At 44.1% G+C, this 15,794-nt stretch overlaps 1 protein-coding gene across 1 annotated transcript; it reads left to right on the top strand.

Moving 5' to 3' along the window:
- Nucleotides 1-443: 443 nt before the first annotated feature.
- Nucleotides 444-6,097, top strand: SKIDA1 (SKI/DACH domain containing 1). The gene is given in 3 exon segments (XM_074266883.1): nucleotides 444-2,054; nucleotides 2,922-3,061; nucleotides 3,063-6,097. Coding segments are annotated over 2 exon segments (2,931 nt in total). The 5' UTR covers nucleotides 444-2,054; nucleotides 2,922-2,995; the 3' UTR covers nucleotides 5,928-6,097.
- The last annotated feature ends 9,697 nt before the right edge of the window (nucleotides 6,098-15,794 follow it).

Raw genomic sequence — 15,794 nt, 5'->3', positions numbered from 1 at the left:
ACATTTCCCAAGACTTCTGGCTTTTATTTTTCCCTATATGACTCTCACTAACTATATTTTGTTATTTTTTTTTAACTCAACATGTTTGCTATTGGTTTTTAAAGCATCCTATGCTGCAAACATCTTAAGAGATGGCAAAGAGGGAAGAACCAGGTAATTTTGAAAGTTACTAAATCACGTTGCCATGTGCAAGTGTGTGTGTGTGTGTGTGTGTGTGTGTGTGAAAATCTAAACAGAACCAAAGAACTAAACTACCTGGCAAGAGAGGACTGTCTATCCAAGCTTTTGTGATCTCTTCTCAAAGGCTTTCTCTGAGTTTACTGTTTCTCGACGGTTTGACTCTATAGTCTTAACCTTAAAGCGGGGGGAGGGGAATTGGGCGGAGGGGAGCGGGGAGGGAGGAGAGTTGGCAGTATATAAGTGCATCAGGAGGAATTTTTAAACGACATTATTGTCTCAGGCAATAGAAAGGCTCTGATGATTCGACTTTGTAAAACAAATACCAGCATCTGTTTTGCCTCGAAACTTTGCTTTCTACTCAGAGATTTTGCATTCTGCTTCCTGTGAAAGTGAAGGAGAAATCCGCGGCGTGATAGATCCCGGTGCACCGGAAAGCTAACTCGGTGGATGGTCTGAGCTGTGACGAGGCATTGTTCATTCTGCCTCTCGGTTACGTTGAAAGCCTGAAATATCACGAGATCCATTCAATGAGCCTTCTTTCATTCAAGGGACAAAAATGTAATTTGCTATAGCTCTGATTTCTTGGATGGAAATGCTATCCTTAGATTTCAAAGGCAAGAACTAGACGTCGTGGTTTGTACACACATTGATTAAGTTGAAGAGCGGCGATTACATCGGTGCTGAGTGCAACAGTAGTCCAGGGCTGACTTTTCAAATCCCAGCCTCCTGAGTTACAGACTCTCTTAAATAGACTTCCTTAATTTCCGGATGTACTTCTTGAAATTCCCAATTCTCTTCAGAATTCCTGGGAAATTGCAAGGGAGCTGAAGTGGGGGTGGGGAGCTGTGGCATAGATTCCGCCTGGTCATGCAAAACTACCTTTTTTCTCCACCACCACCTCCCTCTTTCCCTTGTTAAATTCTTGATTTTTATTTTTATTTTGTCTTATCTACTGGTGCTAAACTCTCCAGGCCAAAGCAGTGGAAGCTGGAACTTCTGAATGAGAAGGAAGACATTATTATACACCTTTTCCCTTCACTGAAGCACCCCCCCAAAAAAAATCCGTTTATTATTTTAACCATTCGGATGTACCTATTTTTGCAAGAGGAAGAATCTATACGTGTCTATGTTGCATCCAGTTTGCAGTTGCAAACATTAACAGAGGACAGTTAGGACTTTTCAGAATTTTACATATCAGCTTGCAATCAGCCAAGGGAAGCATTGTAATCCAACTGAAAAGAAGCTTGCTCTCACTTGGCAGTCTTTGGGGTTATTCTCGTGAGTGACACGAAAATGTCTTTTAAGGTATCCAAGAAGAAGTTAAATCTTAACGTTACATATCCAAAGTGAATTAAAAAAAAAAAAAAGATCAAAATGCTTGACTTCCATGGAAAAATAGAAGACTGTGAAAAGCTCACTGAAAACTGCCAACCAGAAGCATCATAGACTACTGAAAGTCTACATCACACAGCAGCACTTTTTTTTTTCATCATTATTACGTAAAACCTCTGGAAGCACCTTGGGTGTTTTACATTCTCTTTTCTTTGCTGCAGAAGCAATCAGCTCCCTGGAATCCTGACTGCACAATCCAAGAGCTTGGAATTGCCTAGGTTGGAGATCCTACTACGATTTTGCAGGCGATCCAGCCTGGTTAATTGTGAAAAGTGTACACATTTCTGGCTTATCTATGCTTTGTTATGGGTCTGACGTGAAACCACCTCCTCCCTCCATACTACAGAGCAGATATTCTGTTGAACTGTTACTGTATTTCGGAGCAGAAGCCTTCGACAGCCTCCACAGCCAAATAACTTTGTTACTGGATGTAAAAAGGCTAGATTAAGCAAAAGAGGAAAATCAAAGGAAATTCAAAAAACGTAAGTATCTGCTAGGGGTGGTGAACAGCCGAGGGTTTAACTTTGTAACCCTACTCCCATAGGGGAAATACCAGGCGATTCTGCACATTTCTCCTTAGCTCCATTTTCCAGAAAGAAAGGAGAAGGGAATGAGTGCTTATATAGACGTGGTAATATTTTTAAAGTCCCTTTCTTTGAAAGGATGATACATTGTGTCCGTAAAATGCCAAGAAAGCAAAAAGAAGCAGTATTCCTTTAAATACATATATAGTATTTTTTAAAACCTACAAGGCATGCACACCCTACTAGCGATGAAGTCGGTGAGTCAGTGTATTTGAGCTCCGATAGTTTAATAGAAAGATTTATATACTAACTGTATTATTTACTTTGGGAGGGGAGGTGGCAGTATAAGGGTATGCTAATTAGTGGGAGATTTTTTTGGGGGAAGGGGTGGAATATCAATTTTTATTGCATCACCTGTCAGGAGTGTCCAATCAGCGTTGGCTTTAGGGGAATTAATTGATGAAGGTGTCTCCGGACGAGCTCACTTCACTCTGTCATTTTATTTGTAGCTAAAGCAGCGGCGGGAATAGCAGCTGCATTTCTTTTCTCTTTCTCCCTTCACATTCCATTATCATAGTGCTCCCATGGAGAAGCAGGGGATAATAAAGGGGCACAGGTACTGATCTTCAACAGCAACTTAAGACACTCTGGCAAACCAGGAGCCTGATGATTTTTTCCTTTTTTCAAAAACAAAAGCAAAAGCCAATCAGGAATCTAGTCAATGTAATTTCCTATTTTTTTTTTTCCATCTATATGTCTAGTTTATTTCTCCTCGACTTTGGCACTCCCTTTCACCGGGAATAACAGTCTTTGTTATTTTATTAGCAGGATGCCTTGAGACATACGCAGCATCTGGTGGAGGATTAACATACATACATCTCTATGTATGCGTCACATATATGTTTACTGCAAATGGTGGGAATCATTTAAGACCCGAAATGGGCGACCTGAAGTCGGGCTTTGATAGAGGTGGATGGCGTGAGGCTCGGGTACCTCATCATTAAAGGAAAGCAAATGTTTGCACTCTCGCAGGTTTTCACAGACTTGCTGAAAAACATCCCGAGAACCACCGTACACAAGCGAATGGATCATCTGAAAGTGAAAAAGCATCACTGCGACCTGGAAGAGTTGAGGAAACTCAAGGCTATCAACAGCGTCGCCTTCCACGCCGCCAAATGCACTCTGATCTCCCGGGAAGACGTGGAAGCGCTCTACACTTCTTGCAAGACCGAACGAGTCCTCAAAACCAAGCGGAGGAAAGTCAGCAGGGCTTTGTCAACAAAGGAGCTCCAACCGGAACACGCCGCCGCCGACCCTTACCCCGGCTTTTGGAAGGACAACCACCAACTTTGGCTGGGATTGAATGAATCGGCGCAGGCTCTGCCAATCAGCAGGCAGGCTCTGCGTCCCGGGGACGCCGCCTCGCTACCGGCCGTCGATCTACCTCAGATTTTTAGCAAATCCCCGGGTCAGCGCTACCCGGAAATCGCGCGATCGCCTTGCAAACCCCCCCTAAACTATGAAACTGCTGCCGTCCCCGGGAACTACATCGCCTTCCACTCGGATCCCCCGTACTTTCGGAGCCTGCTCTGCAGCAAGCACCCGGCGGCGGCGGCGGCGGCGGCAGCAGCAGCGGCCGCCGCCGCCGCCGCCTACTACCAGTCGGCAGCCCTTCCGCAGCCCAAGCTGGCGGCCGGGGCGGCGGGGAGCCCGGTGAGCTTGACTTACAGATACAAGCGGAAGCGAGCCTGCGAGGGGGGCGGCAAGGACTGCCTGCTGAACCCCCAGGCCAGTGCCCGCCGCCTCCTCATCCTGCCCAGGTCCTACAAAGCCAAGGCGGCGGCGGCGGCGGCGGCGGCTGCTGCTGCTGCGGCGGCGGCGGCGGCGGGGGCCTCTTGTCTGGAGCGGTTTCACCTGGTCAACGGCTTCTGCCCCCCTCACCACCACCACCACCATCACCACCACCACCACCCCCCGCGGCAGCAGCCCCAGCAGCAGCAGCCGCCGCCCCCGCCGCCGCCGCCGCCGCAGCCTGCCCACCACCCCCCGCACCTCCCCCACCACCACCAGCCGCCGCCGCCGCCTCAGCCGCCGCCGCCGCCGCCGCAGCAGCCGCAGCAGCAGCAGCAGCAGCAGCAGCCTCAGCAGCAGCAGCAGCAGCCACATCTGGGCAGCTTCCCCGAGAGCTACAGCAGCGACTCGGAATCCAGCTCGTACTCGGACCATGCGGCCAACGACTCGGATTTTGGCTCTAGCCTGTCTAGTAGCAGTAACTCCGCGTCCTCCGAAGAGGAGGAAGAAGAGGAGGGTGAGGAGGAGGAGGAGGAAGAAGAGGAGGAGGAAGAGGAGGAGGAGGACGGGAGTGGCTTGTCGGACTCGAGCGAGGTCAGCTCTGAGGAGGAGGACACGTCTTCGGACTCGGATTCCAGCTCGGGCTCCAGCCAGGTCTCGGTGCAGAGCATCCGTTTCCGACGTACCAGCTTTTGCAAACCCCCCAGCATGCAGGCGCAGGCCAACTTCTTGTACCACCTGGCCACCGCCGCCACTGCAACCAGACCCGCTGCTTTCGAGGAGGCCGGCAGGCTGCCCGACCTCAAAAGTAACGTCAAAGCCGAATCGCCAGAGGATTGGAGTCATCCGAGCTGGGCGGCCAAACCGCCTCCCGCGTGCTGCCCCGGCAGCCTGGGAACTTGTTTCTCCGAGATAAGGAACGATAGGGTAGCCGAGATCCCATTCCCACACTCGGAAATTTCCAATAACTTCAAGAGAACTGACTTGACTATTAACTGCGGGGCAGAGGGGGCCTCTTCACCTAGCCCAAAGACAAACAATGCATTTCCACCACAAAGAATACTCCGAGAGGCGAGGAAATGCCTGCAAGCCACTACTACTCACTGTGCAGATCCCAATTCCGTTCAGTCTAGGTTGTTACATCCCGATTCTGCTGCTGCGGCAGAAGCAAATTCAGAAAAAGGTTCCAAAATCCCTCCCTGTATAGAATTTACCTCGGATTTGCCCCCTTCACAAACTGATTCCGAGGTGGATGCTGCTGTCGCTTCTGCACGCTCAGAAGCTGCAGCAGCCACAGCAGCCACAGCAGCAGCTAAAACTGAAACTCCGTGCCCTGACTCAGGCGATAAAACATTGCCATTCCTGCACAATATTAAAATCAAAATAGAGGACAGTAGTGCTAATGAAGAATATGAACCTGACCTTGTTAAGCATAAGCTAAAGTGTGAGTGCAATGATACAAAGGGTGAGTTTTACAGTGTGACTGAAAGTAAGGAGGACGCTTTGTTAACAGCCAAGGAAGATTTTGCATGCACTGAAAAAGAAACCACTTCCTTAAATCCACTGACTCAGAGTCAGGGCCTTTCATGCACTTTAGGTTCTCCAAAACCTGAGGATGGGGAGTATAAATTTGGTGCGAGGGTGAGAAAAAATTACAGGACACTGGTGCTGGGAAAGCGACCTGTACTGCAGACTCCTCCAGTCAAACCAAATTTGAAATCAGCTAGAAGCCCTCGTCCTACAGGTAAAACTGAGACACATGAAGGAACACTGGATGATTTTACAGTTACCAATAGACGAAAAAGGGTAGCCAGCAATGTAGCATCAGCAGTGAAAAGGCCATTTAATTTCATGGCAAATTTTCCCTGTCCACCATCACTAATTATTGGGAATGATGGGGATTTGTTGCCGGCTTATTCCTTAAACACCACTAAGGATTCCCAACCTCCTCACAAGGCCCATCCTATATGGAAATGGCAGCTGGGCGGTTCTGCAATACCTCTTCCACCTAGTCACAAATTCAGGAAATTTAATTCATAAAAAAATATTTTGGGAGATATTTTCTTGAACCATATTACCTTTCTTATGTTGTAAACTGCACGGGATGGTTTGTACAAGTCCATTATGCTTTACACCCCTTTTGGAGTCCTGGTTTTTCACTTTGTGAAGACAGAAATCGGATTACTTTTTTTTTTTTTTTCATTGTGGGTTTTTTTTTTGTTTTTTTTTAGTGGGGTGGGGGTGGGTGGGAGGAGGGTTGGTTTACATTCCACAGACTACTTCAGGCTAAAGACTCAAGTAAAACTCAGTTATTATGGTAGAGCTGGAACACTTTACTGTTTCAATGCTAATAATGCACCGGGTACCTCAATTCAACTGCTACAAATAAATGTCAAAAGGTTGAATAATAAATATTACAATGAGCCATTAAGTTTATGCACTAGATTTCGGACATGGAAGTATAACTGTTAATTCAGTGAAAGTTTGTTAAGTTACATGGTTACACAGGGAGGTATCAAGAGGGTTCTGTGTGGCCACACTCTACTTTCCTGGAGCTCTTGTTCTGGTGGTGTAGGGTATCTTTTCCATTTCTTTTTCTCCCCCTCTCCCCCCCCTCCAGGAGTTGCACTTACTATTTTTTCTATAGAGTGGAAAGGTTGGGGGTTTGAATCCTGCTCAAATACTGGTAAAAGCTGCCTCATCTACAATGAGTAAAATAAATATGGAATTGTATTTTTGGAAAGGTGTGTTTTTACTTGTACAGCCACTCCTTGCAGTTGGAAAAGTAAGGTTATTTTTTATTGTGGTGGTTGTCTTAAATAAGGTTACTGGTACCCACGAATGTACTGAAGTTGTGGTCTGAACGTGCCCCTTAAAGCTTGCAAAGCAACTAAAATATTTCCCTGGATAGAAGGACAATTTATAGCTCACCTCCTCATAGTAAATAGAGCAAAAAAGTTAATCTATCGAAGAAATGTCAAATGAGGAGTTAGAAATGGCTAGCATCACCAATGAGAATACCAGGCTATCCAGGGCCTTTTGGTACCACAACTCAGACATTTGAATCTTGTTACCCATCTCTTTTTTTCTGCATCTCTCTAAACTTCACTTTCCCTCACCATCCTGTATATAGAGCAAGAGTATCTCTACTGCAAGTGACAATCAGAGGTGATTATCTATATTTGCACTTAATATCAAAGTAGTGGAACATGCAGATGGCTAGGGTGTAGCCCTTGTTCAGGGCCATGCTGGTGTAATATGTTGTGATGATGGAAGCAGTAAATCAAAATTATGGAAATTTGCACTGTTGAAAAGCATGCTTTAGCTTTATTTTCAATTAAAAACACTATTTAAAATTCCTGGTTCCATACATTTCTACTTATTCAAGATTTAAGTATAATTTACAGGAATGAATGGTTTTCTTGGCTTTTTCACTTTTAGGTTTTATCTGGAGGCAATGCATATGCAGGGGTTAGTGTTTTCTTGTAAAACTCAGATGAGAAGAACCAGGGAAGGGACAGAATGCTGGTGAAATCCTTTGAAAAAACTTTGCAAACTTTCCATATACCAAAAGCAAAAAGTTCCAAGTTATTAGAGAAAATTGAGTCACAGTTCAATTGTAATTCCTGTGGAACTTGGGTCTAATAATTCCTAGTCCAATTTTCTCTGCCTAATGTGTTACATATCCCAAAACTTTGCCAAATTAAATCAAAGCAATTTCATCTCCTGATCAATACCTGGAGAATACCTTATCATAAATCACAGAAGAAAACAAAATACCAATGAGATATTTGCTTATGATTTGGAGTCAACATTTCTAATGGAAATTAGTTTGTAATCAAGTTTGAAAAATCTTTAAATTTTACCTCCATCGAAACTTTTCTTTTATCTAAAAATATCTCCAGAAGACATTAGTCTGATCTCAGTCCTGATGAATAGAGATGTGTTGTGATTTTCTTTTCATTCTAAAAGAGCAAAGCTAAGAATACTTCCATCCAAATGGATTTGGATGGAGTAAACAGATGCTTTGGAAATGGTTCCCTTCCTTCCCTTCTTGAAAGCTGCCAGATGTAGATACACTAAAAACTATTTTGTTGGAATAGTAGCTATGTACAGTGTATAAATTGGGGAAAGTTAACCTTAAATCTGTATTTGTAAATGTGTCCTAGAGACTTCACAGTTCCAGTACTTCCAAAGTTCAATTCCCAGAAAGTTGTGACTGGCCTCTCAGGCTGAGTTCTTGATTCTTTGGAAAGTAGCATTTAGATATAGTGAATTGTTTTAGAGAGCAACTGGTTTTTAAATTGTGAGACACACACATTGAAAGTCTGCAGTTTTTCCTCTTTCATAGTTACGTAGTTGAGAGATATCAAATTCTAATTACCATACATCTAGAACTTGTACACTTCTTGAAGATGAAGTAATTTTCTCCTGAATTGTAAGTTGAGGACATTTTTTTTTTTTTTTTTTTTAGTCCACAAGATACTCTTTTTATGAGGAGGGGGAGAAAAAGGAGGAGAGAGGTGAAATAAGCACAATTTGAAACAAATGGACCCTATGGAATTTCAGACATAAAATATGGGCATCCAGCTCTGACACTTACTCTCCTGCCCTCAGAGAATCAATAGTTTCAGTTTATGGGAGCTGGAGAATGAGCAACATCGAGGCCGAGGCATTCCAGAGTGTGTCATTCCTGCAGACTTTTCTGGTGGGGTCGATGAACAAAGGCACCATCAAAAGGAGAGAATTTAAATAGTCAACATGAATTTTACCCACACAATTCTACTGCAAGCCAGTTAACCACAAGGAAAACTGGAGTAGGGGCTTCTGTGGGGCAAATGTACCAAGTACTGTACAGTAACCTTAAAAAAGAAAAAAAAAAAGGATATTCTTTCAAAACCTGGTGGTTCCCTTAGCTTTTTTCTATTCTGCTGTGGGAATTATTTTCCAAACAGTTAATTATTATTACTATTATATGATTCACAACAAAAGCTAAATTTCTTAACTTGCTATAAATAGCTCATTTGTTCAAAAAAGGTAAGTTTTACAGAGTGAGGGAGAGAAGATTAGCTCCATTGCTAAGATGCACTTTTACATGGAATCTGTGCAGAGAATTGAACTTTAAACACACACACACACACACACACACACACACACACACACTGCACTGTGAAGCTCTAGGGTCACTGATTCCTATGTTTGTAAAGATCAACACTCATAGAAAGTAAAGTAAGAAAGCACTTTGGTTTTAAGGAAAATATTTAAAAAGTTTCATCTCCCATAAAAATAATAAGAAATTTCCTGGAAAGATTTCTGCTTAAGTAGGGAGTATAAAGAAAGTTTTGAAGTATTCCTAATTTTTTTAAGAGTATTTTTTTTAAGGATGTATGTGTTTTGTTGCCTTCCAAAGTCAGGTATCTATGCCTTAAAATAACTTACCTTTCTTAAAAGTGGGTGTTCTCCCCACATTCTTACTTGATTATAGTGGACTAATCTCAATAATGGTTGTTTATTTTAAAATCAACAACAACAAGGAGCTACCACTAAGCAGCAATAATATAAATTGGAGGGGCTGGTGTATAGATTTTTGTCTATCCTTGCCTTTATGACTTTCTATAGTTTGGGAATATCCTTCCAAAGTTTTAATTACCAAGAAAAGAAAGTGTCTGCAGAAAAGAAAATGATGCTTTTCTTTGTTAAATATGGCAAAAGATGTAAAAACTTGCAGTTGAAAAAGGCCTTTCTCCTACTCCCCCCCCAAAAAAAATCTCAAACCAAAACAAAGGTCCTCAGCAATGATCTGCAAAGTAATTTTAATAAAATATTAGTGTATACAGAAGTCTGAAAAAATAGTGAGTGGTGTGCTTCACCTAGAAAAAATAAAGCTTCCTGCTTGGATATAATATGTAAATGAAGGGAGTTCCCAATGCCATTGGAGGCAGCTCCTCCTAAGTGGAAAAAATTTTTTTTATTTTAAAAAGGAGCAACTAACCTCAGGAAACTGAAAAGAAGGATAAAGGCATCCCACCTTAGAGAATCTTGCTCTCTTAGCCACTAGTCATTTCCAGGATTTCCCCTGGTCTTTCCCCCATTCCATAAGAAAACAGTCCAAAAAAGGCCTGCTTTGCTGGCCTGGGCCAAAGGGCATTTTGCAAACTAGTCTGGGGGGTGGGGACATAAAGCAGATAGAGGAGGAAGGTTGAATTTTACCTGTTTTCTGGGCCTTCTCTGTTGCTTTTTAGAAGAAAAAAAAAAAAATCCACAACTGCCCCAGCTATCATTCTTTGCCATGCCCTAGGTCCCTGCTTCTCTCTCCCTCTTTTCAAACTGTGGCGGCCTCACAAGCTCCAGCTTTAAAAGGCCTGAGATGTTTTGCATGAAGCTCTCACAATAGGGGTTGAGGGAATTGACAGTTTTAAAAACAAGGCGTTCTGTCCTTTCCAGCTGCCGAGGACCCCTAGCTTACACCATCTCTCTATCTAGCTCCCCAATGCCGCTCTCATTTTGCTCTTCCAGTAAATTTTCCCCCACATCCTACCCCACAACCTTCTCCATCTTCTTCCTCCGCCGTTCCCCCTTCCCCCACCCCCATTAGCTGTGTTTGTAAACAAGGGTCAGTTTGGAGAAGCTTCTTTTGGGACCAGCCGGCTCCGTGAAATGAAAGGGGGACGGCCTAGTGTCCGTAGGATCCACGGGAGGGGGGCGGGAAAGGCCTACCCGGTGGGGAAAGGGGGCAGAGATGCCCTGGCAAGCTGGCCGGCTCTGGCGGTCCGGCTCCTGCGAGTGCTGGAGCATTGCGAGCAAGACACGTGCAACCCAGAGGCCAGCCTGACCCTGGGCTGCTCTGCTCTCTAGCCACAGCGACAAGGCTCTGGCAAGACTTTTTACATGCCGCCATCTTGCCTGATGGCAAACCAATTTCTTTGTGGATTTTTTCTCCCTTTCCCAGCCCTGGTTCTCTGCTGAATTTGTTATGAACTCATTAGCTTAGGCGGAAGAGCTTGAACCCTTCCTCCATGGTCGCCTCTCTCCCCACACCTCTCCCCGAGTCTCACATCAAAGGGGCTAGTTCTGCTGGGCCACTGCTCACTCAGGCTCTGCTCTTTGAGGGAGGCGGAGGGGACGCTCTGGCAGGAGAGCGTGGGCTGCTTCTTTCACCCCCATTTTGGTAGTTCCTTAGCTGAATTTTTTTTTTTTTTAACTTTGCTCTCCTTTTGTCTGATCCCTAGCAATCTTATGCTCCTCCCTCCCCCCCTCTGCCCTTTCTCCACCACTCAGTCCACGTTCAAGCTCTTCCACGTGCAAACGCGAATTATCTTTTTGTTCTGGGCTGAGAGCTGGTTAAGTGTCTCTAAAACAATTTGTTGACATGCCCGACTTAAATATCTGTGATAATGAAGGGAAGCTTCGCACAACGTAAATATGGCAGCGAACGTGCTATATGAAGGAGGCACACATAGATAGGGAAAACGTACAAAATAAGAAAGAGATAAACTCACAAAAAGGGAGAATAACATGGGCTTTTGTGTTGTGGTTCTTTGAATTTCATAGTTAAACTGAAAATGAAGTTGTAGATTATAAAAACAATCCCTGGTTTTGAGAAGTTACAGTTGAGCAAAGCAAACAAAGCAGTAACTTCCAAAAGAGGGAAAGTAGAGGTGAACTGCAGATAGGTCAATAGAAAAGTGCAACAAGCTTGTTTTCCCTGGTGTTTAAAATGCAGCCACAGTTGTAAAGTGTGTGAAATTACGCACTGGTCTCTTAAAGAGTGCCTAATTTATAGTAAATAGCAAGGTCTTTGTAAATGGCTTTATTATGTTGTTTCTTGTTAATTGTTGAGAAAATCTCATTGTTGAGTGTGAATGGCTTTATGAGGTAACCTGGTCCTCGGTGCAATCAAGGGGCAGTAAATGGTCGCTCTGCTTCTGTGGCCTAACGCAAAAGCTGGGATCCTCTGTGGAAGAGGCACTCTGACCTTTTGGAGAAGCGGCAGTATCCTGGCTATGCAGGCTTTCCTCTCGGCTGGAGAGGCGGAGAGATTTTCCAGATTTTAATTAATTAGAAGGTGTGTTTTTAACAGGCTGGCAATGGAGAGCAGCTTGCAAAGTGCTGCTGGGCAAGCCCCGGGGCCGACTCCGGGGCAATCCTACCGGGCTGAGTGCTAAGGGCCAGAGGGTGAATGGAAGGGTTCCTATCACAGGCTTAAAATGGACGGTGGTCTAGCTCTTAAGTAACGGGAGTCGGCAGTGGGTGGCTATGGGGGCGATGGACCCAGGCGTCCTCGACCCCTGGCACTGCTGTCACTCCGGGGCTAAGTCGGGGCCTCCCGGCCGCAAGGCTGGGAGCAGAGTTGTGAGTGTGATTGGCTCTCTCACTGTCTCTCAAAGCAGCGGCTTTGTCCTTAGTGTTCCAGCAGCGCCCTTGGATTCAGGGGAGAAAGACCCTTTCGGCTGGACTCTGAAAAAGCCCCCAATATAGGGTCAGAGGAGGGAATCTGCAATCTAAGAAAAGCTGCAAGGCTCGAGAGGAAAGCTGATAAGCACAGTGGCAATCACTCCTGGGCTTTTGTTCGAAGACCTCTTCCCTTCTCTTCCCTTTTTTCATCTCTTCCCTTCAATCCTAGCTCTTTTTCGGCCTCCCTCTCCTTCCTTTTCTCTTTTTCTCCCAAATAGATCCATTGTCTAAGAAACTTCATTTTCAAAATTGAATCCCGAGACAGAAGAAATGGGAGGCAACGTATTTAATTAAAGGATACATTTCTTCCCCCTCCCTCCCCAGGATAAAAAATAATCTCTCTTCAATCCAAGAGAAAGTACTCCCTTTTCTTTTCCCGGTCTCTTCCAATTCTTCTCTTTCCAGGCAGTTGGATCTTGGGGAGGGTTGTGGGCAAAGCCAAACAACCGCTGTGTTTATTTGATTAAGTTTCAGAAAAGGACACGGTACAAAACCCGGGTTCTGCAAGAGAAAGTGGGGGAGGGGGCAGGGAAGTGGTCTTGTATTTGGACCTGCGGCATTTCCCTGAGATTCTGTGACCACGCCGGGGGAAAAGCAGCCTAGGGTTCCCAGCCTCCTCTGCAATCCGGCTACTGAAAGCCCCGAGTTCAGTGCCGAAGAGAAGAAAACACCAGATAGTGGGTGTGAGTTCCATTCTCAAACCTGGGAATGAAAGCGTGTGAAAGTCTGGACGTTAGCAAATGCAAATCACAAAGACATGTAAATTTCACTGAGAAAACCAGTATTCTCTTCATTTCTAAAAATCTCTCTCTCTCTCTCTCTCTCTCTCTCTCTCTCTCTCTCTCTCTCTCTCTCTCTCTCTCTCTCTCTCTCTCTCTCTCTCTCTCTCTCTCTCTCTCTCTCTCTCTCTCTCTCTCCTTTTCCCTTTCTTTTCTTCCCCCTCTCCCCCCCCCCCCCCCGAATTAGCTATTAGGTAAAATCCCCCTGGGTTTAAAGCACTTGTTTCGAGGATTTGCGTACAGCCCATATTAACTATTCGCTTTCTGCTGCTATTCCTCCTCACTGTCGCAGTAATTCCCCCCTCCCTTTCTTGGACACTACCTTTCTCCTACTACGAAGAATGTGATGAATTTTATTTTAGCCCCAATCGATGCGTGCAAACACTGGGATAACGCAACCCCCATTCCTACGGTGGAGGCTATTTTCAAAATTGAGTTTCGAGATCAATATTAAGTCGAAATGCCTCAAATGCACGAATTCACCAAATTCAAGGGCCTGGTTTCCCCATCCCTTTTCAGTTAAATTACTGCATTCGCGAGTAGCAGATACTGAGGCTTCTACAGTTCATTTCCCTCCAAACGGGATGTTTCCATCACGCTGTATTTGGTTTTCCCCAAAGATCATTCCCGTTTAGTTGGAAAACACGTGGAGATAAAGCCTAGTCTTTCGAGACACACCTGAATCCCTTCATTTGAATTATAGTACAACCTGTCCGTTCCTTTTTCCTTATTTTCGTAGAAGCCAAAGGCTATCTATTCAGAGTTAAATAAATCCTTTTTAATAGTTGGAGAGCAGTTCCAATTTGGGCCACCGATTTGCTATCATCTGCTTTGGGAGGAGCTCCTGCATTCCTGCTAAGTATTATTAACTCGGGTCTCTGGCTTGAACTGATGTATAGCCTTGCTATCTTACTTTGGGGGGGGGGGGGGAAATAGAGGATGAAAAGATGTTGTTTATAAAATGGCTACTGAAAAAAAAAAAAAGGAGAGGATGGAGAGATAAGTGTGGGAAGACATAAAGGAGAATTTGAAAAGGACACATCTAAACCTGCTGCTCTCCAGGGAAGATGCTTTTGAGCCTAGGGCAAGAGACTGCAAACTCGCTTTTACTGCCTGCATCAGGGTTTCCCTGCTTTTCAAGCTCAACTCACTCCTCCTCGGTGTCCTGAGTTCGGAATGTGTGAAGTGTACATGAGTAGGCGTGTGATTTAGAGGGTGTGAGAAGAGAAACCTTATTTGTGCTTGTTGTTCTTCAGGGAGGTTGAAGCATCCATGCATATAAACTGTGTGAACCTATGTTTTGTACTTTTTTTTTTTTTTTTTCCCGCGTTCAGAAGACATAAATAAAAAGACTTGGAAACGTTAGCTCCACCTAAACGTTAGTTATCTCTCTCTGTTAGGGAAGGGAACGAAGTCTCACCAATCTGCAAATGTCTTTGGTCACCTCTCTCTGAAATAAGTGAAGGAAGGAAGGAAAGAGAGAAACCTACAGAACCGGTGCCTGACATTGGAAAATAAATAAGCAAACCAAAAATTCTCAGCGAGAAGAGAAGCTTGGGGAGAAACAGATGCTGGACGCCCCTAAGGTGGAAAGAATGCTTGCAGTATTTTGTTTTGTTTTTTTGTTTTTTTGTCTTTTTGATGTTGCTTAATTGAAGGAAAATACAATTCGTGTGATAAGCGATGAAAGCAGGGAGAAAAGCAACATTCGATGCCAGATCCTCAGGAGGATGTCCATGCCATGCTGAAGAATTGCCCTATATTTCTTTTTCTTTTCAAAAGTTAGTTTATGGCAAACTAACATCCAAAGTCTTCTGTTAATTAGGGTAGTTGAAATGTTGTTAAAGAGTTTAGAATTGTTTGTTTTGTTTTGGGTATTTTTTTTTGAGTAATAAAGACTTATTTTTTTTTTTTAATGTCCTTGATTGTCATCTCTCTTTTTACCTCTTTCCCCATTGCACAGATATAGTCCTCGGGATATCTTAGAAACCTAAAACATAGTCACAGCTTGGTAAACTTCTAGGTCTATAATACTTAATATGGATATTCACTTAAAAGAAAAATAGAGCAATCCACCTATAGGTAAGGGGGATGCAGGGACGCAAAGCATCCACAAAGTGAAATCTGCAAAGTCTCAGGCTTTAAGGTTAACATGTTTATCTTTTCCCCTTCTCTCTATCTGCCTCATTCTTCCCATCCTCCTCCCAGCCTGCTTCCCCTCCCCCCCCTAACCCTTGCACCCCTGTGAAGACTTCTTGTGGAAATGCCAATATTTATTAGTATTTTTCCAGAGGTGGAAAGGATGATATTTCACTTAGACGTTATTCATTCATCAAGGCTTCCTTTGAAGAAGGCAATGCTTCAGAACAGTCCCTTCGATATCAGTCTGAACCTGAGAAGAAAAAAAAAAATCATGATGCAGTTTCTCTGTGATAGCACCAGTGGCTGTGACTTCATAGGTAGGGCCTCAGAGGCTGAGTTAGCTTATGAACATCAGATTCAATCTGATGACCTAAGAAAACTCAACTACATAAACACAGGGGATGTGGCCCTAACACTAAACACAGTGAGTGCCAGATAAAAAGAGATGTTTTTAATTTTACTCCAAGTGTAATATATCAACATGTGGTAAATGAGTCTTTCGAAAGCCAGTTTTGTTTTTCTGTTAGCAATC

The sequence above is a fragment of the Sminthopsis crassicaudata genome, chromosome 5, assembly GCF_048593235.1.
Source record: "Sminthopsis crassicaudata isolate SCR6 chromosome 5, ASM4859323v1, whole genome shotgun sequence".
Classification (NCBI taxonomy): Eukaryota; Metazoa; Chordata; class Mammalia; order Dasyuromorphia; family Dasyuridae; genus Sminthopsis; species Sminthopsis crassicaudata.
Note: the sequence above shows the minus strand (reverse complement) of the source record. Positions and strands in the feature narration are given on the sequence as shown.